Source organism: Ipomoea nil, unplaced genomic scaffold, assembly GCF_001879475.1.
Source record: "Ipomoea nil cultivar Tokyo-kokei standard unplaced genomic scaffold, Asagao_1.1 scaffold3069, whole genome shotgun sequence".
NCBI lineage: Eukaryota > Viridiplantae > Streptophyta > Magnoliopsida > Solanales > Convolvulaceae > Ipomoea > Ipomoea nil.
The window spans coordinates 10,358,237-10,384,754 of record NW_017619497.1 but is presented as its reverse complement, the minus strand read 5'-3'; the positions used below and the strand labels follow the sequence as shown (position 1 = coordinate 10,384,754).

Genomic DNA, 26,518 nt, shown 5'->3' with positions numbered 1-26,518 from the left:
GATGGACAATAGAACCTATAACCCTTAGAAGATTGTGCATATCCAATAAAGAAAGCACAAATCGTCCTTGGGTCAAGTTTCTTCTCGTGTGGGTTATATATCCTCACCTCAGACGGACATCCCTAAACACGCATATGTTGCAAACTCGGTTTCCAATCTTTGAATAACTCAAACGGTGTCTTAGGGACAACCTTGGTTAGAACACGGTTTAATATATACGTTGCCGTCTTAAGCGCTTCATCCCACAACGACTTAGGAAGCTTAGAGTTGCTAAGCATACTCCGCACCATATCCAGAAGGGTCCGATTTCTTCTTTCAGCTACACCATTTTGGTCCGGAGAACCAGACATGGTGTATTGGGCAACAATCCCATGCTCTTGAAGAAACTTAGCAACTAGACCAGATGCTTGCCCATTCTCATTGTATCTACCATAGTATTCACCACCCCTATCAGACCTAACTATGTGTATTTTCATGTTACATTGGTTTTCAACTTCAGCTTTAAATGATTTAAAGGCATCCAATGCTTCATGTTTATGATGAAGTAAATACACATAGGAAAATCTTGAGAAGTCATCAATAAAGGTGATGAAATATTTCTGACCAGGTATTGTCATATCAGGACAACATATGTCAGTATGAATAATTTCCAACAACGTTGAACTCCATTGGCACCTTTCCTTTGACTTGTTTGTCTGCTTACCCTTAATGCAGTCAACGCAAGTCTCAAAGTCAGTATAGTCTAGAGTAGAAAGTACTCCATCATTTACCAACCTTTTAATACGCTCAAGGGAGATATGACCTAATCTCCGATGCCACAACATTGAGGAATTGTCGTTAATACTACACCGTTTGGTGTCGTTTTGAACATGTAAAGAATTGTAAACTGAATCATTCTTTAATTTAAGACGGAAAAGACCATTAGACAATGTACCAGTACCAACACAAGTAGAATAACGAAATAACTTGATATTATTGGTATTAAGTTCAAAAGAATAACCGAAGGGTACAAGTCTAGATACTGAAATTAAGTTCCTAGAAAACTAGGAACATAAAATGTCTTTTCTAACGTCATTACAAAACCATTGTCCAAAACTAAATTGCAAACTTCGACAGCTTCGACTGGTGATGCAATCTTGTTTCCAGAGAAGATGCTACACTCAGTTCCCGTTGGCTGTCTCAGTTTTGTCATATCCTGCAAAGAGTTTGCAATGTGGATTGTTGAACCAGAGTCAACCCACCAGGAATTAGTATTAACTTCTGACATGTTAGATTCGAAACAAACGAAAGAAGATGAAATGTTACCTTTTTGGGACATCCATTTTTGAAACTTGATACAATCTTTCTTCATGTGTCCCTTCTTTTTGCAAAAGAAACACTTTTGTATCTTCTTAATGTCTGCTTTCGGGGTTAGTTTCTCCTTAGCAGCTATGGTAAGTCCCTTAGGCTTTCCAGATTTTCTTTTAGGCCTTGTTGTGGCCATAAAAGCACTTTCCCCAAGCTCAGTTACAAGTCGCGTTTCCTCTTGAGTACACATGGTAATCAATTGATTGATAGACCATTCATCCTTATGTGTATTATAGGCAATTTTAAACGCGCTATATTCCTGAGATAGGGTATTTAGTGCAAAGTGCACCACAAAGGCATCTGGAAGAATAATTTTCAACTTCTTCAATTGTGCCGCAATGTCCCTGAGTTCCATGATGTGTTTTCGCGTTCCCTTGACAGTGGAAAGACGCATATTGATAATCTTCATTATCAGGGTACTTGCCAAAGATTTATTCGCGTCAACAAATTGATCATCGATGGCCTTGAGTAATGACTTAATTTCCTCAACTTCATCGACGGGACCACGAATTTCTCTGGCAATTTTGGACTTAATGAGGAATACGCCCAAACGATTAGCTGTTGCCCATCGCTCGTATAACATTTTTTGTTCCTCAGTGCTTTGCGCAGTAAGCTCAGCAGGCTTCTCATTGCGAAGAGCATAATCAAACCCCAATATTCCTAAATTCAATAAAACAGCGTCTTTCCACTCTTTGTGATTGTCATAATTAAGGATAGGAATATCAATTGTTATTGATTGAGTGATTGGAAGAGTGACTGTAAAAGAAATGAAAGCTTGGTTAGAATATTTTCGAGGCACAAAATTAGAGAGAGATACTGAAGTACATAATATTACCAATGTAAAATTATGCAAAAGATAAATTCGGATGCCATAAAAATTGCCTGTGGGCTAAATTTTTACGCATAATGAATTTACCAAAACCGAATGGTGGAAACGGAATGGGTGCGATTTCAATTTTTCCACCCTTAATGACAAAACTACCAAAACTATATGCCGATACATAATCCCTGTGGGCAAATTATGATCATAGCATGGTATTTCATCCTAATTAACCCTACAAATATAACAAAATTGCCTGTGGGTTAAATTTTGCCATATCACGCAGAGTGAATTACAATATTCTTGCATTAACTTTATGTGAGTAAAACTTAATATGTAATTTTGGAAAAATTAAAGATGCTGTGGCTACTCTTTAATTAACCAAAGAACATAATCACATTAGCAAGAAAACCTAATAAACAAACAGATTAAACCAAAATATGATAGACAATCCTTAGGTATACTCCCAGGAAAGTTGGTCGAGACGAAGCTCGGTTAAATACCAACTCCTTAGACAGAGTAGCGTCGCAAGGGGACTAGTAGCAACAAGGCTTTTAAGCCAAGGCCATAGAACTAGTATTCCTCCCCAAGAAACTTCCCTAATTCATGTGTTCTCATTTTTGAAGTAAAATCGTTTGAGAGATCTAAAGAGTAGTTTCACCTATGGATAAGGCTTTAAATAGGGTAAAACTACGAATTGTTTATGTACTTTATGTGCTTTAGGAACTTTATAAAACACGAATGGAGTAATAACTGAATATTGAGTAATAATATGCATAATCTAACCTGAAAGTCGCTAATTCACCTAAAAGGCACTAAACCATGCATAACATATAATTCAGACCTCAAAGGCTCTAAATTTTTCTTAATGAACATGCTTTTCTACAGACATAATTATAACAGTCAAATAATTATTGCAATAAAGAGATAAATAGCATGCTCAGATTATGCACATTACTCACAAAATACTCCACAATTAAATTGCAACACTTAATACAATTTAAACTGAAAAACATTATTAAATTAAAATTCAACTGAAAAATTAAAACTGAATAATTATTCAAAGTTGAATAATAATTTAATAATAGACTTAATAAAAAAAACAATTGGATAATTTAATTAGAAGAAGTCCAGATATGATGATGATGTTAATATGAATGAATTGATGTAGTCCAAATATCAATTCAGATTTAATCCAAAACCAAAACAGGCCCAGTAAAAAATAATAATAATATTATTATTATTAATTTTTTTTTTTTTTTAAAATGAGCCCAGGTCTGGCCCAAATGGCCAGACCTGGCCCAATTAACTTAAGCCAAACATTCATCATCCATCTTCTTCATCTGAATAATCGCAAGTCAGCACCGGAATTCGAAAAATAAGAAGCAATTTCCGGCGAAGCAGTGAAAAGGCCAAAAATTAATTATCCAATTTCAATTTTTTTTTTTAATTTCTTAATGCGGAATAAACCAAATTTCCAGCAGCCCAGACAATTTAATTGCGAACCAAAGAATATTCACCATATGTAATTTAATTATTCAAATATGTATACAACATATGGAAATATTATATGCAATTAAACAAAAAAAAACTAGGCAGAGATTATTTATGGCGACTGATACCAACTGTTAGACTAAAATATCACATGCATCATAGAATATGTGATCATAGGATCGACTAACCTCCAGCCATAGTTTCTGTTACGGTTGAGCGATCCGGACTGCTGCAGAGATAACGAGTATTTTGTCTCTCACTTTACTCAGCTCTCTTTAGATGGTGTATGAGGTATGTAATGTGAGCAGTGAGAGGACTAGTGACCTTATATAACCACTGGCCATCATTGTGGTTGATTGTCTTTAGGTCTCCTAAACCCTAACTAGACCCCTAATCATAATGGTAGTCTAGCTATTAGGTTATTAGTGTTGCACCACATATCAAATACTGAATATTATCATAACTTATCCTAATGTTATAATAATAGTAACGGATAAACGGTACACGCAAACCCTGATCCTGGTATAATTTGCCCACAGACCATCATTCAAGCTAAACTGACCAAGAGTCCGTCCAAGATTGATATTGATAACAGTGTCCAAATTGCGCCTCTTCTTTCAGAGAGCAGCCTGAAATTTGAAGGTTCATAGGCCCATGTGTGTATAATACATTACATTGCATAACGAAGGCCATGGATTGGGCTCCTTTAGTATACCATTCTCCTACCCAAAACTAAAACCATCAGCTGGGCTTTCCTATGAGAAAGGTTCTTCCCCATTTGGACATGTGGTCAAGCTAATCAATGTCAAAATATTCGAACCCAACATGATTCCTTCACGCCCTCCCCATCTTGATATGAATTTTACCTTAAATCTGAACGGGAAAGAGGATTCATCATCATTCGTAGAAGAATTGTAATTTGCCTCAGTTCACGCCATAACAAAAGTTCACAACCTTGTAATATTGCTAAAAATAAATTTAATGAGCCAGGGCAAAACATATGATTAAAGAGTATGAGTAAAAATGTCAATATATAATATTAGTTGTTAGATGCATCTTTGTATTCTTACAGGAATTTTACCTACCTATCACATAAACATTTTTTTTATATAAGTTTTACACTTAAGAACTCAAGAATTAGAATCTTGATCTCTTACTTAGCATTATGCACTTACTATTAGTAGCAATCAATTATATATGAAAAATCAAACCCTTTCTTTTAAAAATTCTTTTGGTCCTCTTTTTTGTCGTGTTTGTGAATGATGTACAAACTAATGTTAATTAATTTGCAAGAATTTATTTGTTTTTCCATTTGTTGATGTGGTGGGCAAGAATCAATTTCCATGTAAGAAAAAGTGACACAAAGTAACGAGGGCATACATGTTTTATAATGGAGAATCAAGACCGATTCAACTATAAAAACATTTTATTACAAAAAGATATAAAATTTACACACTAAAACACATATAATAGAGAACCAAGAGAAGACAACACATCAAGTCTTGTCAAATAAAAGAATGATTAATTATGTAACGACAAAATATTACTCTCTCAATCTTATTTTGTGTGTCGGTTCGATTAACGAGGTTTGACTGAAGTTATTTGCAATTTAATTTTTCATAATATTAAGTTTAGAATTAATATGTAAAATGTAAATATATATTTAGAAATTAAATTAAACGTCCTATGAAATACAAAAATCAAATTTAAAAAGTATAAGAAAATGCTAATAGAAATAAATAAAGAAAAAATAATTGAATTGATTAATAAATAATAAGTAAAACATATAAAATGAGATGAGTTTAAAAAAAAAACGTTTGTATGCAGACAAATGAGGAATTTTTCAAGCACGGGAGTGAAGTAACACATCGAATGCGCCAGGTGTCAGGCTGATAGGAGTTTTGATTGGGGTGGGTAGGGGGCTCGTGGTCTATGGTGTTGACACTTGGCCGCAACGGAGATTTAGGAGAGAGTGCAGAATTTGGGTTAACGAGAGAGCATATAGTGTGCTATTGCCTATTGGTCTCCTCATGGTCAAGTCTGCTGGTAGGTGAGTTGAGGTGATCGATTGCCTCTACTTTATAGGCTTGAGGCTTTCTTGATATTAGTTAATTGGGTTATTTGGTTTGACTAATTTATAGTCTTAGTTAATTGTATAAAAATGTTTGGTTAATTAGTTGATTACATGTAAAATGATTTTCATAAACAGTTTATCAGAAAAGCTGCTTTGAGCAGCTTTTTGAATTTTAGCATTTTGAAGTAATAAGTTGTTACAAAAATTTAATTAAATTAACACTTATATTAGTTGTTTAACCAAGTAAATAAATTAATAATGGTCAAATAGATTAAAATTGGTCGATAAACTATGTTACCAAACATGGCTTAGATTTCTCAATTTACGCTAAACTATTTTTTTTTCAATTTTATTTTTACGATCACTAGAGGAGATACATTGCGAGTCGTCCAAGCAGTCTTTCAAATAGCCATGTTGTTAACTTTGCTCACAATGAATCTATCTCCACACTTCCACCAATTTGAAAAAATATATATATATATTATTGATAAAATTCCTTTTTCTTGTCACAGTGGTTAGATACATTGGTGGATGCCACTAATGTTGTGTGTATTATACTATTATTACATTTAAAAGATGTATATTTTTTGTAGTAATATATCACATACAATTATAACAATATATTATTTCATATCATTAACATCGCAGATATGATATGATACAATGACCAAACTAATTGTTGAACGACTGTTTTGTTTCATAAAACTTTAATACTAGAGAGGAGTCGAAAAAGAACGTTCGGAATATTTTTACAAAAATATTTTATTAACAGTTTACTTAAATTTATTGATGTTCTTAATTTGAAGCGTTAGTTGTTGTACTTTCAAATAATGATTATAGACATTGATATAAATTAAGAATATACTATGAAACTTTAAATTATAAATAATTAAATCACCTCAATCAATCAAATTAATTAGGAATTTTTTTAACATCGAAAGAAAAAAAAAAAAAAAACAAAAAAGAGCTATACTTATAAAAAGTGGACCCAAATATTTTATACAAGAACTCGAGTACTATCTAGAGAAAACCTACAGTATTGAAAATGAGTTTTTTTCATTTTTAATTATTATTAAGAACACAATATTATTTATCCAAAAAAAAACACACACACACACACAACATTAATCTTCCTAAATCTCAACAGTCTTGTTTTCCGTTTACATCTTCAACTAAAACACAAATCGACAAATGCGACCTATGCAGTGAATTTGATGTAAAATATGTTTTTTTTTTTTTTTTTTTTTTTTTTTTTTTTTTTTTTTTTTTAAGAATAGGAAACAAAGCAATGGATTCAAAACTATTATTTTATCTTTAAAAAAATTATTACGGGGTATTTCTTTAAGAAATATTGTTGTTTCTTATAATAACTAATTAGAGTTTTTTGCACTTTTAGTTTCATGACTATAGTGGCACCGATAGAATTGATCCACGACTTTTGAACCTTGCAATTTTAGTCCACGACTATTGATTTTTTTTGCAAAAATAGTCCTTTCGACCACTTTTCCGTCAAAATTTCACCGGAAAAAAAAATATTTCATTTTTAGCCGGGTTAAAATTGACATTTTACTTATCTCAAAAAATTAAAAGAAAAAAAAATGATATTTGACTACATACAATATTACTGGGCTACATACTACTGCCCCAGGCGGCGGAGTTCCTGGAGCAAGCAAGGCTGTCAGTAAGCGGCGGAGCGGCCGTGGCGTTCTCCGGGCTAGTTGGGCTATCCGGCAGCATTGGAGTGGTACATGTACTCCGCCGCCTAGGGCAGTAGTATGTAGCCCAGTAATATTGTATGTAGTCAAATATCAATTTTTTTCTTTTAATTTTTTTGAGATAAGTAAAATGTCAATTTTAACCCGGCTAAAAATAGAGAATTTTTTTTTCCGGTGAAATTTTGACGGAAAAATGGCCGGAAGGACCATTTTTACAAAAAAATCAATAATCGTAGACTAAAATTGCAAGGTTCAAAAGTCGTGGATCAATTCTGTCAATAACACTATAGTCGTGGGACTAAAAGTGCAAAAAACTCTAACTAGTTATAACAAAGCAGCTGGAGGCTACATTTTGGTGCCTGAGGCCTAGCTAAGAATAAGTGGCTAATTAAGTAGCCGCTAGCTTATCTATATACTGCAACATATATGGAGTGACGGTAGAGGTTTAACGTCAAGTACTATGGTTACAGTAATTTATGTATTATTTTATATTATCTCAGCCACAGACCTATATACACAGTCGACAGTTCAAACATGTTATCCAAACAGTCAAAAATTGTCATTAACCTAGTACTAGTTGCTGTACTACGTATAGTGCTCTAACGTATGACAACCTGACATACAATATTATTGCAAACACGACCAATTATCTTCAGTTTTTATAATGTATTAAATATATTGCTAAAACTTGCACGTACTACACACAGTAATATAGTGCCATAGTGTATACTATTGGCAAATTCTTTCATAAGACTTAAAAAGGGGCAAATTCTTTCATAAGACTTAAAAACGAATCCGCATCCGTGAAGTAAAGCGAGTCAGATTTTTGATAGGGTTATAACACAAGTTGTACTTAAATTAGAGCACATTTTCGATAGTGATTATAAGATTTTTTTCGTAAATCAAAGTATGAAGTTTTTGTTCACTTGATGCAAGTCAAATAGTCAATATAGCGTTGATTGACACATTATATGTTTTTTTTCTATATATTTATGTGTAGTTGATTAATTATACTAAGGGTGTGTTTGATTCAAACATTGAAATCGTAATGGTAATGTGAATCAAATATTTGGTAATGATAATAAGTTTAAGTAGAATGAGTCACTTTGTTTGGTAGTGAAGAGTAATATAATGAGTTTTGTAATTACTAAACGGTTTGATTCCAATAATAGGATATATAATAAAAGTAAGCAAACAAACTTAGTAATAGGTATCAAAACTCATAGTAGGGTGCTCTTCACTGCTGACACCTTCGCTTAGGCTCGCTGGGTTCACCCAGCCCCCTTCATTCCAAAAAAAAAAAAAAAAAACTCATAGTAGGGTGTAAAAGTCTCCAATCAAACACACCCATTATTATAAGTTAATGGAAGTGTTACATTAATGCATTTCATATTACCTGCAAAATTTTCCTGCTAGTTACGTTATTTCAATCATTCTTTCCATAAAGCTTGATTATTTAATTATAGATCATTCTATTTGTATTAATTAAAACATATATAGGCATTTATATATCAATATTAGCTTTCTTTTGTAAAACCGGTTTAGCTAGGCACGCAATTACTTTTGATTAACCCTAATTTTAAATTAGAAAATCAAAATGCAAATGGGTGGAAAGGTGTCCCATACTCCCATAGCCAAGAACAAAACGGGCAACTAAAGAGCATTGAGCCATGAGAAGTATCGATCTTCAAGAAATCAATTAAATTGACCTTCCCAAATATAGCAATCCAATTCCTTTTTTTACCATTACCCATAAAAGTTTAAAATTTTCTCGTTCCAACACCTCACATTTTGATCCTACAGAATAATGAAGGTATATCAGGATGAACCAGCGATCCATTAGGTGGGAGGACCAAGTAGTGTATGATGTGCACTATGAGCCCACCGCACTATGGCGATCAACATCCCATCTTTTGCCATTTTCTACATTCTATTACTTGAAAAACTAATGGGGTGTTTGGTAGAATGTAATTGTAATTCTATTCCTACCAAATCCAGGGAATTGCAATTTCATGAGATTACAATTCTCTCCAACCATGGTATTGCAATGCATATGGTCCCCCTAAGAATTACAATTTCAGACTTTGTGAGATTGCAATTCAATGCTTATGATTATTATAAAAAGGACATTTTAATTTCTATTCACTTCTTCTGTTTCAATTCTCAATCATTATATTCCTTCATAACTAACCATCTTCCATGATATTACAATTTCTTTCACTCATAATTCCCTCGTTTCAACCAAACGCTTTGTAATTGAGGTGTAGGTGCAAATTTTTTCTCCCATTTATAATTAATTGATAATTATGATGAGAATCCAAAACCCACCCACCCCACTCCACTCAGCAGTACAGTGGGCATGATGATGATGAGACCTGCAGGTGAAACGAGTAGTCTAGAACTGAGCAGTGGCGCAAAGAGAGGTAGCTAAGCTAGATTGTGATGGTCATGAATCGATAGATATATGATATAGGAGGAGCAAGGAAGATGATGAGAGATAATGAAGAAGAAGAAGAAGGAGGCGCGGTTGGTGGGTCAGGTAGCAGATGCCAAGACTGCGGAAACCAAGCCAAGAAAGACTGTTCTTTCCTGCGATGCAGAAGTTGCTGTAAGAGCCGAGGGTTTCAGTGCCCTACTCACGTCAAGAGCACTTGGGTTCCCGTCTCTAGACGTCGCCCCAGACACTTGGCTATTCACCAAACTTCTTTCTCCAAACGCACCAGACAATTACCTATACAAACTCCCCCATTTTCAGGTACTATACACCCCTACCTTCACTTCACTCTCTATTCTTATTCACAGCTTCAGATCAGACCATTTCCTTCATACTGTAATTAAAAACCCTAGATTTCATGCCAAAAACAATCAAATCAGTAAATTTCTGGGTTTTGGGTTTTTGCTTGCCATCATTATGCAAGAGTAGAGTTAACCATGCTAATTTTCTCCCGCGACTGTTCAAGCTGGTAGTTTCAATTTCTGTTGATTTGGTTCCAATCTAAAGCGGGTTGGATGAACACCTGAGTTAAGCTAGAAATTCCTAGCTAGGTTAGTTATTATATATACTAAGGCTTGTGAGGAAATGGGGTTTGTGTTTTAATCTGTGGCGGTTGTATGTAGGTTCGGAAGTAGAAAGGAATTTCCCGGCGGAGGTGAGTCTTCCGGCGGAATTCCGATGCGTTCGTCTGAGCTCCGTGGGCAATGAGGTCGACCAGTTCGCGTATCAGTCCACAGTCACCATAGCCGGCCGTGTTTTCAAGGGGATTCTATACGATCAAGGCCCCGAGAGCCGTTACGATGTCACCGGCGAGAGCTCCTCTGCCGGCGTGCAACATCATAATCTAATTACAGCTGCCGCCGTCGCCGACGGTGGTGCAACTACTGCTGCGTCTCCGCATCCTTACCCTAGTCCTTTTAGTACTTTTATGCCCCCCGGTACGCATTTCTTCTCGTACCCAAAATCCTAAGCATAAATGATGTTTTTTTTTTTTTTTTTTTTTTTTTTTTTTTTTTTTTTGGGCTGCATTTAACAAAACAATATATTACACAAAAACAAGGCAAATGCCACGAGAGCGTAGCTGCTTAGTTGCATCTATGGTGTTCTGCTATTCTATAAATAGTTAAATATGTATCTTTTCCTTTGAAAAGAAATTATAATAATTCAAAATTGATCCAAGTGAAATAATTAAATTCGTTAACCGAGGAGGTAGAACACAACGTGTTGTAATTTCAATGTCTCTTGTATCACTCTTGTGTTCATTGTATGCTTGAAATAGTGCTCAAAACCATTACAGAGAATGAGAGAAAAGAGCGAGAGAACACCAAGAAAATTCTTTTCATTAATCACTAATAGTGTATCCTGTCCAAAATCGAGATAACAGTATACAAATAATATATAAGTGGGATTATGGCCACATAAGGGTTATATTTACAACAAAACTATTGTAATTCATATTATGCATATTTTTCTTTTTTTCTGAAAAAAAAAAGAAAAAGAAAAAAAAAGAAGGTACTAACATGGAGGCATGAAATTCATAATTCTTTTTTCTACTAATCTAACCTCGAGTATTGTCTATTAATTAATTTGTCAAATATTGAAATTACATCGGTTACATTATAGGTTTTCAGAACCAAGTAATGCTACAATATCGATCCGGCCTACAAAAATTCGATCCTGACTTAGCTTGTTATATATTATTGTATTAATACATTTAATATTTGATTATAATTAATGTGAAATATTTATATATCAACTTGATTATGGTGGGTTTGACAAATTGATGTGTAGTCAATAAAAAATAATAATTTATAAATAATAATGTTTGAGTAAATATTAATTAATACTCCCTCCGTCCCATTTTGTTTGTCTGGTTCGGTTAACGAGGCTTGACTGAAGCTATTTTTACTTCAATTTTTCATAATATTAAGTTTATTTTTAGTATATAAAATTTATATATTTAGAAACTACATTAAAAGTACTATTAAACATAAAAAATCAAATTTAAAAATAATTAAAAATTACTAAAGAAAATAAGCAATGAAGAAAGAGTTGGATTGACCAATGAATAGTAAACAGGACAGGCAAAATGGGACAGAGGGAGTAATTAATTTTTTGAGTACTACTGATTCACTCTGTTATGATATAGTATCTGTTCATATTTACTTTCTCAACTTATTAAAACACAGAGCTTGAATTTATAATCTCCTATTTAAGAAAGTCACCACATTTCTGCAAATTTTTCTTTTTGAATATATATATTTTGTTTATGAATTCCAAAGCAACTTTTGCCCCCATAATCCGTGTCTTTGCCGACCTAAGAGGCTAAGATGTGTTGCAATATTGATGGACAGACACACTGCAGATGCAGAGCCCTTGGCTTAAATTAGGGCATATTTAATTGTGCATTTGTGCTTTAATTATTACTACTTGTCGTGTCGTAGTATAACTATAAACAATTAAAAAACTTTAATATATTACATGGTGTGAAACAAACCTCGCTTAATACTTGATTGATTCCTCAATTTCTTCCTGTTAACACTTGGACAGAAGTTAAGAAATGATGCAATTAAGGATAGATAATGTTGGCACTGCTGCTGCTTGCCAACTATTATTGCCTACTTCTTGCATGTATAAAGCTCAACAAAGTGCTTACTGCTCCCAAATTGTATCATACTATAAAGTTACATTGCATTATTGTTGCTTTAGGCACATGATGAACTATGACGACTAATCGATCAACCATACTTAAATTAATAGATAATTATCCAAAATATCTTCTTCTTTTTCTTTCTTTCAAATTTGGGAGCCATAACGTAATTAGCCTATTTGGGAAACTTTTAGTTAATTGATTGAGGGTAGTCGTAGTCATGAAAATGGGAAATTAAACGGACAAAATCATTGTCATCCCACTTCTATGGAACACCAATCATTCATCATTAAAATGGAGACATGCCAAATTAGGTATTCCTAGAATATTACTCTTACTTTTCCATTTTACCTGGCCTATTTATTATTCATTTGTTAAACCAACTATTTATTATTTATTCATTTTTTTTTGTTTTGTGTTTAATAGTATTGTTAATGTAGTTTCTAAATATATGAATTTTATATATTAATATTAAATTTAATATTATTAAAAAATTTAGTTATTTAAGTCTAGTTAACCATTCAAATCATATGCATAAAATGGGATGGAGGAAGTATATTATATTATATGGTATTAATATGTTTAACGTACTTGACACTCTTATTAGTGTTTTAGGGCATGCTCTATGTTAATTTACAAGATTTTGAAACTAGCTAGGCAAGCTTTGATTCAAAAATGATGGTAGCTAACTAGCTATAGCTACTTGAGTACTTTTTTTTTTTTTTTAAAAGCTTTTTATTGACGAAACATATGGTGATTAATTTTTTTTTTTTTTAAAAGTAACGGAATATACGTAATAAGTTTTATTTTATTACTTTTATTTTTTTTTTTGATAAAATTTGAATATATATGTATCCAGAAGTTTATTATTAAGAGTAGAAAATTTATTGTTTTTCTGATCTATATACAAATTGAGGCAAAAAGATTGAAGGTAGCTTAGGTATAGGCATCTTTTGTGAGTTTCTTTAGGTGATCGTGACTTTGAAGCAGCAGAAAGCAGAAGTAAGCCACATGTTTAACTTTTTTATGCTAAAGAGACATTCACACTCTCACTAACCAAAGGCAAAAGATTGATGCCACCCCGGCCCATCTATTACACTACATTGGAATATATCCTTAATCATGAGCTTAGTATCCTTATATTTTATCCATTATTGCGTTAAGCTTCATTGCCATACATAACATGTAAAGATGCAACTACGACGCTAGTTTTATATATAGAATGTTGGTACCGTTGGTAGAAAACAAATAATAATTAAATAAAATTGACATTATTTTCCTTGGAAAGAAGGGAAGAAAAGATGAAGAAATTTGGCTAGTGTTTGGTGTTGGGTTTTTGCAAGAGTCGAGTGAGCACTCTTTCCTTAAAACCTTATTTGCCACCTCCCGTAGATGCTAGGAGCGTTGTGGCCTAGGCTTCCCAGGATAAAACTTGCTATGATCCAATGTTTGAGCATTCAAACAAAGGATCCGGCGAGCAAGACAATGGCTATGAACACAGTATAGCTAAAGAAAGAGTAGAAGCAGAGATTTTTTGAAGCTGGAAAAGTAGACTTTCGTGCTGTGTAAAACTGTGTGTTAAACTCTAGGGTTGAAGGAGCCAATAGCCTTTATTATGGCAATTAAAAATGACATTAAAGCTTCCAACAGCTATAACAGCAGGCCACTACTTGGGAATTGAATTCAGAATTCAAAATTGGAATTAATAGAGAGTTGTGCTCTCGGTTCGGTTCTGGCTATACCAGTTGGAAAATAATACCAAAGTTTGTGGCACGGGCTAGCCAATTTCGTGCCCCCAGGTGCCGGCGCACACGAGCTCGGGCTTGAATCAAGCCTTTTTCAATCTCTGATTCGTTGGAATTTGCCCCCCCCCCCCCCCCCCCCCCGCGCGAGAGAGCCTCTATGCTATACAATTCTACAAGCTTCAAAAGAGCTCTTGTATATAAGGGGGGGGGGGGGGGGGGGGGGAATCTTCATTCCAAAGCAATGTGGGACAAAAAGCTCACTTTTTTCCCTTCATTTTCCAACTCAAATGTGTCTACTTTGAGAATCAATATCTCATTCACCCATTATCCGTTTTGAGCGTACAATATATCGATCTCTTCGTCTCACTACGAAGAATCCGAATCCACTTTGACCCGACCCAAATCGAAAGTGGACTCCACTGATAATTGTACCACAAAATAGCCACTTAACATGCCATTTTATGCCATTTTAAGCTATTTTTTCCAACATAGAATCCTCCCCAATTCGGTCCTTAAGAAACTTGGCCCGGGCTCTTGTGCTTTCTTTAAAAAACCTCCCTTTTTATGGATGGGGTTATAACCTTTTAAGGAAGAGGATCCAATCCCACCACATTTCTTTTTATTTTTTTTTTTTGTTTGGTTGGGCAAAAGAAGCATGACATTGGGCGACAATCTTGCTTTATACCCAGCATATAATTAATGATGTCTCTTTACTTACAATATTATATGATTGCACAAGGTACTTCAAAATACACATGCATGTATCTAACCAATTTGTCATATATGGACATATGGTTCAAAATTCGATATATATAAGATACACTCAAGATGTTATTATCAATTATCACTATTACTATTAGTTTGGTGATAAGTGAAACTCACAATCATTACTCGAGGGCGTGCACTAAAAAAACTCAGCTTATGTGTACGTAATATCTCACAAAGCACACAGAATGAGAGACAAATTATAAATAGCACTAGAATCACAATTACTACGGAGTATTAGTTATTTCTCAATGTTCATATATAAATATCTAGGATCTACACAACATGAAAACATGAAAGAAATAAATAATAAAGTATTGATTTTATCTCTTTGAATTTCTTGCTCTCTTATCTTGTCTTTTTTTTTCATTATTTGGTTTAGTTGCCATTCGAAATACAATTATGTTTTTTTTTTTTCTCAAATACATTCTCAAGTTTCTGCTATCACTTGAAGTATATATAGTCAATTGTTGTAACCTTCCAGGCAATAACATATATAGGATCATATTAAGGCCCTATATTTATATATGGAACACTTAATTTTGACATAAACTAATCTGGTGAGTACTCTTGTGGGTGAAATAATGAAATTGTATGAAGTGAATCTTTATATTTACCTGAGATGGGAGACATACTCTTATTAGAAAACCCTAGACCATCAACATGGATACTTGCATATATATATATATATATATATATATATATATATATATATATATATATATATATATATATATATATATATATTGTTGAATCATGCATACTCGTGTTCCTCATTATTTATATATATATTTTGGTTATATTTAAAAAATTTATTTTTCATTGATTCTAACAATATTCCTATAAGGTTATACACTACTTATAAATTGGTTAAATCAAAAGAGGAATGTGATATATCTACAATGATGAGTAGTTTTTCATTTTAGCGTTTTTTTTTTTTTTTTTTGTTTTTTTGTTTTTTTTAATATATGGCAATCTTTAGAATTATTGATGATCTAAGGAGACAATGGTGCAGTGCTTTAATATAATGGCATAGAATCTGTACTTGTACGGAGTTCATGCATGTGGCTGATGATCTCTTCTCTAAACCGTAATTAAATTATCTTTGTAGTTTCAATTAAAATTAGGATTTCACTTACTATTGAAGTATTGATGCCTTGCACAGTTGCACTGATCAAATTGATTAACGATTAGATAATGGGTTTTTCTGAACTTATACTTGACCAAAGTCAAGTTTCGCTTTTGGTAAATACATTTAGCTTGTTTATCTATTGTTTTTCGGGCATTGTATTAGTAAACATTTAATTTGTAAGTTGTAACGTAACATAATAATAATAATAATAATAAAAAGCAAGACGACTAATTACCATCGAAAATTTATCCTATCAAAATAGGATTGCAACATTATATTGCTTGGAGTAATGTTTGAATCCACAACAAAATAGGTCTAGTCCCAAGATCAACATGGACTATTATCAAATAATATTTTTTTGAACAAAGCTAAAGTGTTACAAGGGTTTTCTTGAGATCAAACCAATGGGATAATCATGATAAAGAGGAAATTTCAATTTTGGTCATATGACTATAGGGGTCTTGTTAATTTCAGCATCTGACTTTTAAAAGTTTCAATTTAGTACTTTAACTATGCAACTTTTGTCAATTTTGGTCACTCCGGCCAAATTGCCGTCCAAATTTCGCCAGAAAATTTTAATAGTTAAAATAATGAGGGTATTTTGGTCATTTTAAGTCTCTTTTCTTCTTCTCCGACGAGTCCATCCCTTTTCTTTCCCGTTTCCGGCGTTCTTTCTCCCTGTAAACCCTATCTTTAATATCATCAAACCTCATTTCCGCATCATCTTAGTTCATTGCATTCGCTAGAAACGGGAGAGGAAGGGATGGACTCGCCTGGGAAGAAAAAAAAGAGACGTGAAATGACCAGAATACCCTCATTATTTTAACAATTAAAATTTTCCGACGAAATTTGGCCTGCAATTTGACCGGAGTGACCATAATTGACAAAAATTGCATAGTTAAGGTACTAAATTGACACTTTTAAAAGTAAAAGATTGAAGTTAACAAGACCCTTATAATCATATGACCAAAATTGAAATTTCCTCTCATGATAAACTTAAATACTATACATATATACCCCCCAAGAGTTGGCCCTATTTATACGTATTGGTGATCGTTATTGGGTTGTCTGTCATATTGTCCCTGCTTCCTTCTTGTGCCATCTTCTTTATAAATTGTCTTTAAGGTCGAAGCTATACCTCGATCCTCAAGCTTTGTTAGTAAATTTTCATTAGGCCACGTGTTCCTACCCATACCTTTAATTTGGTTCCAATATCCTCTCTCTAAATAGGGTTTTGATGGTGGGATAGGGCCTCATTTTAGCTGGACTACTTCATCTGTCCTGAGCTCAACAATAGGCCCCTGGGATATGGGTCAGATTACCCCAACACTCTTTAAATTTACTTGAGTGATGAAGTAATCTCTTTTGTATGGTTATTTAGTGTACGTGTAATAGTGTGTATTCTTAGGAATCTTAGCTTGTGAAATTAACCCAGGTTTCTTAGATCTTTTCCCCTTCGTTGCGTTATATATGCACAATTGCCTCCCGTTATCTGCTGTTGTTCCGAGTTTTTCTCAAACCTGGCTTCTTTAGCAAATTATTCTGTAGATTCGGGTCCAAAGTACACAGTTTACATATTGAATATTTACAATTTTGTAAAACATAAATTGTAAAAATTTAGTATGTAAATTATTAAATTGTGTACTTAATTTTGAACATTCAGTATGTAAATTGTGTATTTTGAACTAAAGGTGGACCCTGGTCCATGGTATAACTATTGGGCTTCTTTATTGCCGCAATTGGCAGCCAACAAATGGCAGAACTTTGGGTCTTCTATCGCATCTAAACCTAAGAAAACTCGAAGCCACATTGCGGAAAATGGCCTGATCCAGTTCACTTGCAAAAGCCCAATTAACTCTGTCAAGGAATATGGCGCTCGCTAAAAGGTACCCAATCATCATGCCCTATACCAGACAACTCCATCTCCCTAGCTCTTGGATCTTATCTTTCTAGACGAAGCTTCGTGATCAATCTGGACGTATTAGAAGTTTGGGTGCCCATCATCAATGACTTCACACATAGCCTATTTGTATTTTAGAAGTATAATAAAATAAATAAATAATAATTTATTTTGAATGACGAAGAAATCTTTAGTCGTTATTTGCGAGTATTTAACAAATACATTTTACTCTTATGTAATAATTTACAAGTTACACATTAGGAATAAATTGCACAAAAAAACAAAACTTAAAATAACAAATTCAATTGAGGTTCAAAGAAATATTGACACGAATTAAACTTTGATCTTATATTAAACTATTTTTTGGTATTAAAATCTAATGGTACAATTTGGTATTACTAGTAGTATCACACATTTTTTTGGGATTGGGATAAATTAAAATTTATGACTCCTTATATTATGGGTCATAATTTATTTTGTATTGTGAACTTTAATCCAAATAATCTGTAATTGATATTTTGTGTATTTGTAATTAATATTTTTTGTATTTATAAATAAATTGAAAGCACATAACATGTTAACCACATAAAATAGTAACTACAGACACATAAATTATTAACTGCATGTATTAATAATGTATTATGTGTCAGCAATTAACATATTTTATACTTGCAGTTAACAATTTCTGTATCTGTAACTATCATTTTATGTTGTGTAGTTAACATGTTATGTGCTTAACTTCAATTTATTTACAAGTACAAAAAAATCAATTGAAAATATAGAAAATATTATACACATAATTTTTGAATCAGGTTCAACCCTCATATAACAATTGAAGAATCACATAGTTATGTCAGCTAATTATAAATTTAAGAATAATTACAAAGTGAGGGCATTTTCTTTGTCTATATTTCATCACAAAAAAAAAAAAAAAAAAAAAAAACTTAGTGTACTAATATTTTGTACTTTCAATTTTTACTATCTCTTATAAGTTATTGATATAGACACTTTTATTTAGACATATCAATAATAAAAATAACCAATTATTATTTGTCAGGAAGTAATTTAAGCGAGTAAAATTTAAGAGTATGCATAGTATAATTCAAAATCTTATGGGCTATTAGTTAGTGTAGATTGTATTAGTATCCATCAAAAGCAGTAGTCACAGACTCAGAGTACGTGCCCTAATCTGTATCACCATTAACAATTAAAGTCCTAGTGGAATTACAACTGAATAACGTGGTAGATTGAAAGTGAAAGGGTAGAAACATAATACACCTAATCAGTAATCAGTATTGTGTCTCGTGACAGCGAGGTGACCCATCATTCATCAAATACTGTAATAGAGAGAGAAAACGTATCCGGACATAGATTCAGTTCAGAGACCAGAGAGGAAGGGGTTGAGAAACAATGGCGGAGCGGCTTGGAGGAAGAGGCGGATGCTTTCCGCCGATGGATCTCTTCAGATCAGAGCCTATGCAGCTCGTTCAGCTCATCATTCCAATCGAGTCCGCTCGCCTCTCCGTTGCTTACCTTGGCGACCTTGGCCTCATCCAGTTCAAAGATGTACGTGCTCTCCTCTTTATACACAAATCTCAGTGTTTATCATTGATAGAATGTAGCGAATTATCACTGACTAGTGGAGCTAGGGTTTTGATGGCTTTTCGGCTCAATTTTGACCATTTTGGTTTTGAATAGTTTTAGAGTTGATGCAGTTCTTAGATTGTTCGTTCGTGGTTGCGTGCTTAGATTAGTGATAGCTACACTGTGAAATTCAATTACCTAGGAAACACTGAGACTGATATTTATAGGATTGCGTAGCTTGGATTGTAATGGCAATTATACTGGTTGGTGGGAGAGACTCGGGCCTCAAAATCTACGTTGGTTAACTCTGTATTGAAGAACATCTGATCTATGGCTCATATGCTTCATAGAAAAAGGAATTTGAATATAGAAGACGGGGAGACTTCTGTAATTTTATAAGATAAGGTGGAGATTGGTTTCTACAGAAAATTAGGTCCCTACTGACTAGATGGCTAAACTGTTGGTAATGCAGTCTACTAGCAGTGTCCACATGAAGTAGGCTTAGGAATAATAACCTGTCTTTCAGCAAGGCATCACTGCATCAGCATTAGATTGCTTATATCCTCATTTTGTGCTTTTTAAAGGTCTTTAATATTCCTTATTGGAAAAGTTTTATTATTCTCCAATACTAATTATCTATTCATCTTCATTTTCTTCCAGCTGAATGCGGAGAAGAGCCCTTTCCAGCGAACCTATGCTGCTCAGGTAAATGTACTTTATCATCATGTAATTAAGATGCTGCAATTGTTTGAGATGATTCCAAGTTTTGATTTATATATTTTTATTTTTTATATGTAAAACCTATTTAATGGGTGCATTCAAAAAGCTTTTCAAAAGATCAGTTTCATGTAAAACTTATATGTTTTTCATTCCAGTTGATGGTTTGATATAAGCAACTATTAGTAATATTTTGTTTCTTTTGAAGATTAAGAGAAGTGGGGAGATGGCACGCAAATTACGGTTTTTCAAGGATCAAATGTCAAAAGCAGGGGTGTCAGCTTCTGCTAATTCTGACACACAGGATGCCATAAAATTTGATGATCTGGAGGTAAATGTGGGTTATCTTGGTTCTTCAGTTAGCCAATATTTGGTTATTAAACCTTGTGTATGTATCTAGGTCAAGCTTGGAGACCTTGAAGCTGAGCTGATTGAAATAAATGCAAATAATGATAAGCTACAGCGCTCATTCAATGAGCTTGTGGAATATAAGCTTGTTCTGCAGAAGGTAATGTTTTCTGGCCTTTTTGTTTCTTCTTTTGGTTCCAATAGGTACATGTTTTGAGAGACGGTGAATAGAAGATGAGTGTAACTTGTTTTGATCCCACAAAGTTAGGAAAGCGTATTGAAGTTGCTTTCATAATTAAATCCAGTCTGAATTGTTGGACACCATATCTAGGCTCTTGTGCAAAAGTTTAATAGTTGGCTTTGACCTCCAGTTATAGAAGAAATGTTTTTACATTTTCATGAATAGTAATGTATTTATCATCTCCATTTTTTTTTTCTTCACATGCTGATTTTAGTTGTGTTCTTTCTGTTCTCTGAAGTGTTCACATTCTTGATGAATCTCTCAGGATATTGCAAATTAACTTTTTATTAACATATGTATATTGTGTTTAGAGGCTGAAAAGATTGAATGTTGTTGGTAAACTTCCAGATACTTAACAAGGATTGCTTATTATTCTTGCCAAGTTTTTCTTACATGTGTGTGCTTTATTACTTGTATTTATTTATATATATATAAACAAATAATTTCTGCAGGTTGGCGAATTTTTTCACTCAGCACGGAGTAGTGCTGAAGCTCAGCAACAAGAGTATGGATCAAGTCAAAGTGGTGAAGAATCCTTGGAAGCTCCACTCTTGTCAGAACCGGTAATCCTTTCTTAAATCCATCAGTGACCACCAATTCCCCCTCTTGTTGTATTAATAATGATGAAAAGTGTTTTTTGCAGGATATGTCGGCTGATACATCTAAGCAAGTTAGATTGGGGTTTATTAGTGGACTTGTTCCTAAAGAGAAATCCATGGCCTTTGAGAGGATTCTCTTTCGAGCTACCCGGGGTAATGTGCTTCTTAGACAAAGTGAGGTTGATGAGTCTGTCATTGATCCAATTTCAGGAGAAAAGGTTATCTTGTTACTCTTCTGTGTATTCTCTTTGCAATTTGAATTATACTTTGCAATTACTCTTTTGTGTCTGCAATTGTAACATATTTTGAGAGAGTAAAATGTCTAATCATCACTAATCTCTAAAGTTAGAAAGTCCCCTACTTTTCATTTTTGTGATAATCTGTAAGGATCTTCTTCCATGCTATGGCAGTTCTGAACTCTGACCTTTTATTGCAGGTTGAGAAAAATGTATTTTTAGTCTTCTATTCTGGTGAAAGAGCAAAGAACAAAATTCTTAAGATATGCGATGCTTTTGGAGCAAATCGGTATCCATTTGCAGAGGAACTTGGTAAACAGGCCCAGTTGATCACAGAGGTATCCAACATTCCCTTTCTTTTGTAGCTTGATGTTGTAAGTTTTGATGTTTTCTTTCAAACTTCCTTACTTTCCTTACATTTTGTTCTTCCTATCCTCCCCAAACCCCAAATTGATTTGTAATCCTTTCTGAATTAAGCTAACTTCTCCATATCCCTTGCAGGTCTCTGGAAAAATCTCTGAACTAAAGACTGCAATAGATGCAGGAATTCTGCACCGCGGGAATCTATTACAAAGTATTGCTGAACAGTTCGACAGATGGAATGTTTTGGTTAGTCTTGTGAAACAAGTTGTTTTTATTATATTCTATATGCCACCACATTAAAGTGGTTATAGATAGGATCCTTCCTATGACAGAATTATCAATTTTGCATCATCATAATACTGCAGGTCCGAAGGGAGAAATCCATTTATCATACACTTAATATGCTTAGCATTGATGTGACGAAGAAATGCCTGGTCGCAGAAGGCTGGAGTCCTACTTCTGCAACCATAGAGGTATTGATTTGTTAAATTTCTTTCATGTTATATATTTAGACAGATGCAAGGACATATTCTTATGAAATAAAGGAATCCTGAGAATTTGGAGGAATGCTGGCTCTTGTGAAGCTTTGTACTAACAGTGGTTGCATTCACTAGTTCAAAAAAAAAAGAGGGAATGTTTGTAAGGTGATTTTTACTAAGTTTAACATATTGATTTGTTCATTAAAAGGGTTGAGATGTGAGCATGCAGATTCAGGATGCTTTGCAGAGGGCAGGACATGACTCCAATTCAGAAATAGGTGCAATATTTCGGGTATTGGGTACTCGAGAGTCACCGCCCACATATTTTAAGACAAACAAATTTACTTCTGCTTTTCAAGAAATTGTTGATGCATATGGGTGAGTTTCATTGGAGGGAGTTTCATATGTGTAATTTATATTTCAGTGATGAGAACAAAAATACTTCATATTTAGTAATTAGCTTTGTATAGAGAAGCAGTTTTCTTTCAATTGTAACTCCATTAATCTCATTATTATTTGATTACATACTGATGTGATAGCAGTCTAGCAACTATAGTGTTACTTTAGTTTTATTTATCTGATTACATATTGATTCTACACTCATGCATCATATTATTTGATTACAGAGTGCTTAACGACTGAACTTATTACATGTTTTTTGGTTTGTTGTATTACAGGGTGGCCAAGTATCAGGAAGCAAACCCAGGTGTATTCACTATCGTCACATTTCCATTTCTTTTTGCCGTGATGTTTGGTGACTGGGGTCATGGTATATGCTTGCTACTTGCAACATTATACTTCTTAATCCGTGAGAAAAAACTCTCTAGTCAGGTGATTACACATTTTATTTAATCAAATACACAGTCTTTTCCCATTGTGCTAAAGTATCATGCTTGAACTGGAGAGACAGAGAGGAGGGGGCGGGGGGACATGTTCTGTTCTGCAACTTTATTTATGGGTGTTTTACTGTAAGCACTTCTGAATTTGTCTATAAAGGAATACTGTGAGGAAATGGTAAAACTTCTTGGTTTTTAGTTAACAAGGTTTTCCCGTGTTAGTTTACTATTGAGCTCTAGTTTTTAAATTTTGCCATTTCATATCTTAGTCTTTGGAACATTGAAGACTTCAGGATCAGAGGGTGCACTTATGAACCATAATATAACCATTGTTTGAAAATATGTACTTCAATTTGCTCAGTTTGGGAATCTTGCTATAATTGGGTCACAGCTACCCCCACCCATGAGAAGGTTTTCTATCTAGATTTATCTAAAATCCATGCAATTATATGCCCTTCACTATATTATTTCTCTAATAGGGCCCCCCTATATGTACTTGATGTTTTCTTCTTGCTCTGAAGCATTTTAGATGATAATTCCTTAATGCAGAAACTAGGAGACATCACGGAAATGACATTTGGCGGGCGTTATGTGATATTGATGATGGCACTCTTCTCAATCTACACAGGATTTATCTATAATGAATTTTTCTCTGTTCAATTTGAACTATTTGGCCGTTCAGCATATGTCTGCCGTGATCCTTCTTGCAGGTATTTAATTTAACTTAGCTCTATGTATTAGAGAGTATTAATTTGTACTTTACATTTTATACAACTTGATTGCAGCGATGCTACCACCATAGGCTTGATCAAGGCACGTGATACTTATGCATTTGGTGTGGATCCTGCTTGGCATGGTACTCGCAGTGAATTACCATTTTTGAACTCCTTAAAGATGAAACTGTCAATCCTTCTTGGGGTGGCCCAAATGAACCTTGGAATAATATTGAGCTACTTTAATGCCCATTACTTCAGAAGTGGTGTAAATAAATGGTAAGTTTGATATGCTTCAACAGTATAGGCTGCTTTCATCCATTGTTATGCATTTGATGCTGTATCTGAACTGTACTGAATGATGCAATTTCAGGTGTCAGTTTATTCCCCAGATTATATTCTTGAATGCCTTGTTTGGTTACCTTTCTGTCCTCATCATTGTGAAGTGGTGCACTGGTTCACAAGCTGATTTATACCATGTGATGATATACATGTTCCTTGGTCCTACTGAGGATCTGGGTGAAAATCAACTTTTTCCTGGGCAAAAGACAACGCAGGTTCAGTATCCCTTCTTTTTGGATCAACTGGAATGGGGTTTCTTTGTTTGAGTATACATGCATGCATCTTGAGTTTCACACCTTCTCTTTCTACTTTTCCAGCTTGTGCTAGTACTTTTGGCCCTGGTTTCTGTCCCATGGATGCTGCTACCTAAACCTTTCATCTTGAAATCACAACACAATGTATGCTTTCTTTTTAGTTTCTTTCTCCTTTTATTTTGCTTATAGTCCCTAAGATTTTTAAAATGGGTACTGTTGCTTCTTCAGAGACACCAAGGGCAGTCATATGCACCGATTCAAGATCTAGACGAGTCTTTACTGGTTGATGGAAGTCATGATTCTAGTGATCATGAGGAATTTGAGTTCAGCGAAGTTTTTGTGCATCAACTGATACATACCATAGAGTTTGTGCTTGGAGCAGTCTCTAATACAGCTTCTTATCTTCGTCTGTGGGCCCTTAGGTACATGCAAAGATCTACCTTAGTCAGTGTTTGTATTTATGCAAAAACATCAGGGCTTGTCTGACAGCCTAAGCTTCTAGGTGTTTACTGATAATAATCGTCAGAATAAAAGATTATATGATTAAGTTATTTGCAATGATTTGTGCCCAAAACTGCTAATGCTCTTTCTGATGTAGCTGTTGTTTAATTAACTACTAAAGTATTCTGTTTGCTATGTTTCAGCCTTGCACACTCTGAGCTGTCCACTGTCTTCTACGAGAAGGTTCTCCTCCTTGCTTGGGGGTAAGTGCTTATCCATAGTAGTTTGAATGTTATGATTCCATAGACATTATTTGGCTTTGTTTCAATTCCCATCTCCCTCTTCCCTTCTTAGATGAGCTTTAAAACATTCACACATGAATATATATAAAGTATAGGCCATCCGTACAAAAAAGGGGTATAAATAGTTCTTGATACATTCATACATTAAGGGATGTTAGCAATTAAGAATTCTAAAAATTCTACTATTGCAGGTACAACAATATTATTATCCTTGTCGTTGGTTTCATCATTTTCATTTTTGCTACCATCGGTGTGCTGTTAGTGATGGAAACACTCAGTGCATTCCTTCATGCCTTGAGGCTTCACTGGGTGGAGTTTCAGAACAAGTTCTATGAGGGTGATGGATACAAGTTTGATCCTTTCTCTTTCGTTTTGGTTGACGAGGAAGAGGATTGATGTGGTGCAATTATGTTAATGTTACTGGGATTCCATTGTTCAAGTTCTTTGGTTCTTTTGCTTCAATTACCATCTGCAGTTAAGGTGGCGGGATTCCTTTTTCTTCTTTCGAGATGGACGACGTTTTCATGAATGCCCTTCACTCAACATTGTTTCAATAAAACATTTTGTGGCTGTTGCTGGTAAATGGCCTGTGTAATATGATATAATAAATTATGGCTTTATTTAAAGTCTAAGGTCCATTAAACCAAAACTTACGATTAGATATTATGATTATTGATTGAAAGTAATTTATAATTGGCGTAGTTCTTCATTTTACTTTTAACAATTATTGGTTTAAGCACTTCCATAGCTATTATAGATTTATAAGTATTGCAAGCGCTAATCAATAATTTTACAATTAATAGAAGATTACAAGATAGGTTATTTTACTTTGACTTTTGTGGTCAAAACTAATCTTAAGCTAATCTATAAATCATAGTTATACCATATGATTTGTCAGGGGATACAAATTATAGATTTTTGCGATGA

The 26,518-nt window shown here is 33.9% G+C and overlaps 3 protein-coding genes across 4 annotated transcripts; 2 read left to right on the top strand and 1 right to left on the bottom strand.

The window, feature by feature from the left end:
* Positions 1-1,160: 1,160 nt before the first annotated feature.
* On the bottom strand, positions 1,161-3,859 carry LOC109164865. The gene is made up of 3 exons (XM_019313411.1): positions 3,850-3,859; positions 1,306-2,103; positions 1,161-1,195 (listed from the first exon to the last, which is right to left on the bottom strand). The coding sequence occupies exons 1-3, from the start codon at positions 3,857-3,859 to the stop codon at positions 1,161-1,163; spliced, it is 843 nt and encodes a 280-aa protein (XP_019168956.1).
* Positions 3,860-9,794: 5,935 nt separating this feature from the next.
* On the top strand, positions 9,795-11,024 carry LOC109165103 (protein SHI RELATED SEQUENCE 1-like). Its single transcript, XM_019313723.1, has 2 exons — positions 9,795-10,205; positions 10,568-11,024. The coding sequence occupies exons 1-2, from the start codon at positions 9,938-9,940 to the stop codon at positions 10,912-10,914; spliced, it is 615 nt and encodes a 204-aa protein (XP_019169268.1). The 5' UTR covers positions 9,795-9,937; the 3' UTR covers positions 10,915-11,024.
* An 8,405-nt stretch (positions 11,025-19,429) lies between these two features.
* LOC109165095 (V-type proton ATPase subunit a3-like) lies at positions 19,430-26,305 on the top strand. Of its 2 annotated transcripts, none has more exons than XM_019313711.1 (18): positions 19,430-19,702; positions 20,381-20,425; positions 20,646-20,768; positions 20,838-20,945; positions 21,479-21,589; positions 21,682-21,843; positions 22,062-22,199; positions 22,363-22,470; positions 22,590-22,697; positions 22,933-23,081; positions 23,381-23,534; positions 24,089-24,249; positions 24,325-24,531; positions 24,626-24,809; positions 24,912-24,992; positions 25,077-25,270; positions 25,493-25,552; positions 25,783-26,305. In XM_019313711.1, the coding sequence occupies exons 1-18, from the start codon at positions 19,547-19,549 to the stop codon at positions 25,985-25,987; spliced, it is 2,454 nt and encodes an 817-aa protein (XP_019169256.1). In that variant the 5' UTR covers positions 19,430-19,546; the 3' UTR covers positions 25,988-26,305. The 2 variants fall into 2 exon arrangements, with proteins under 2 accessions (XP_019169256.1, XP_019169255.1); XM_019313710.1 differs by having other exon boundaries at positions 21,670-21,843.
* Positions 26,306-26,518: the final 213 nt, after the last annotated feature.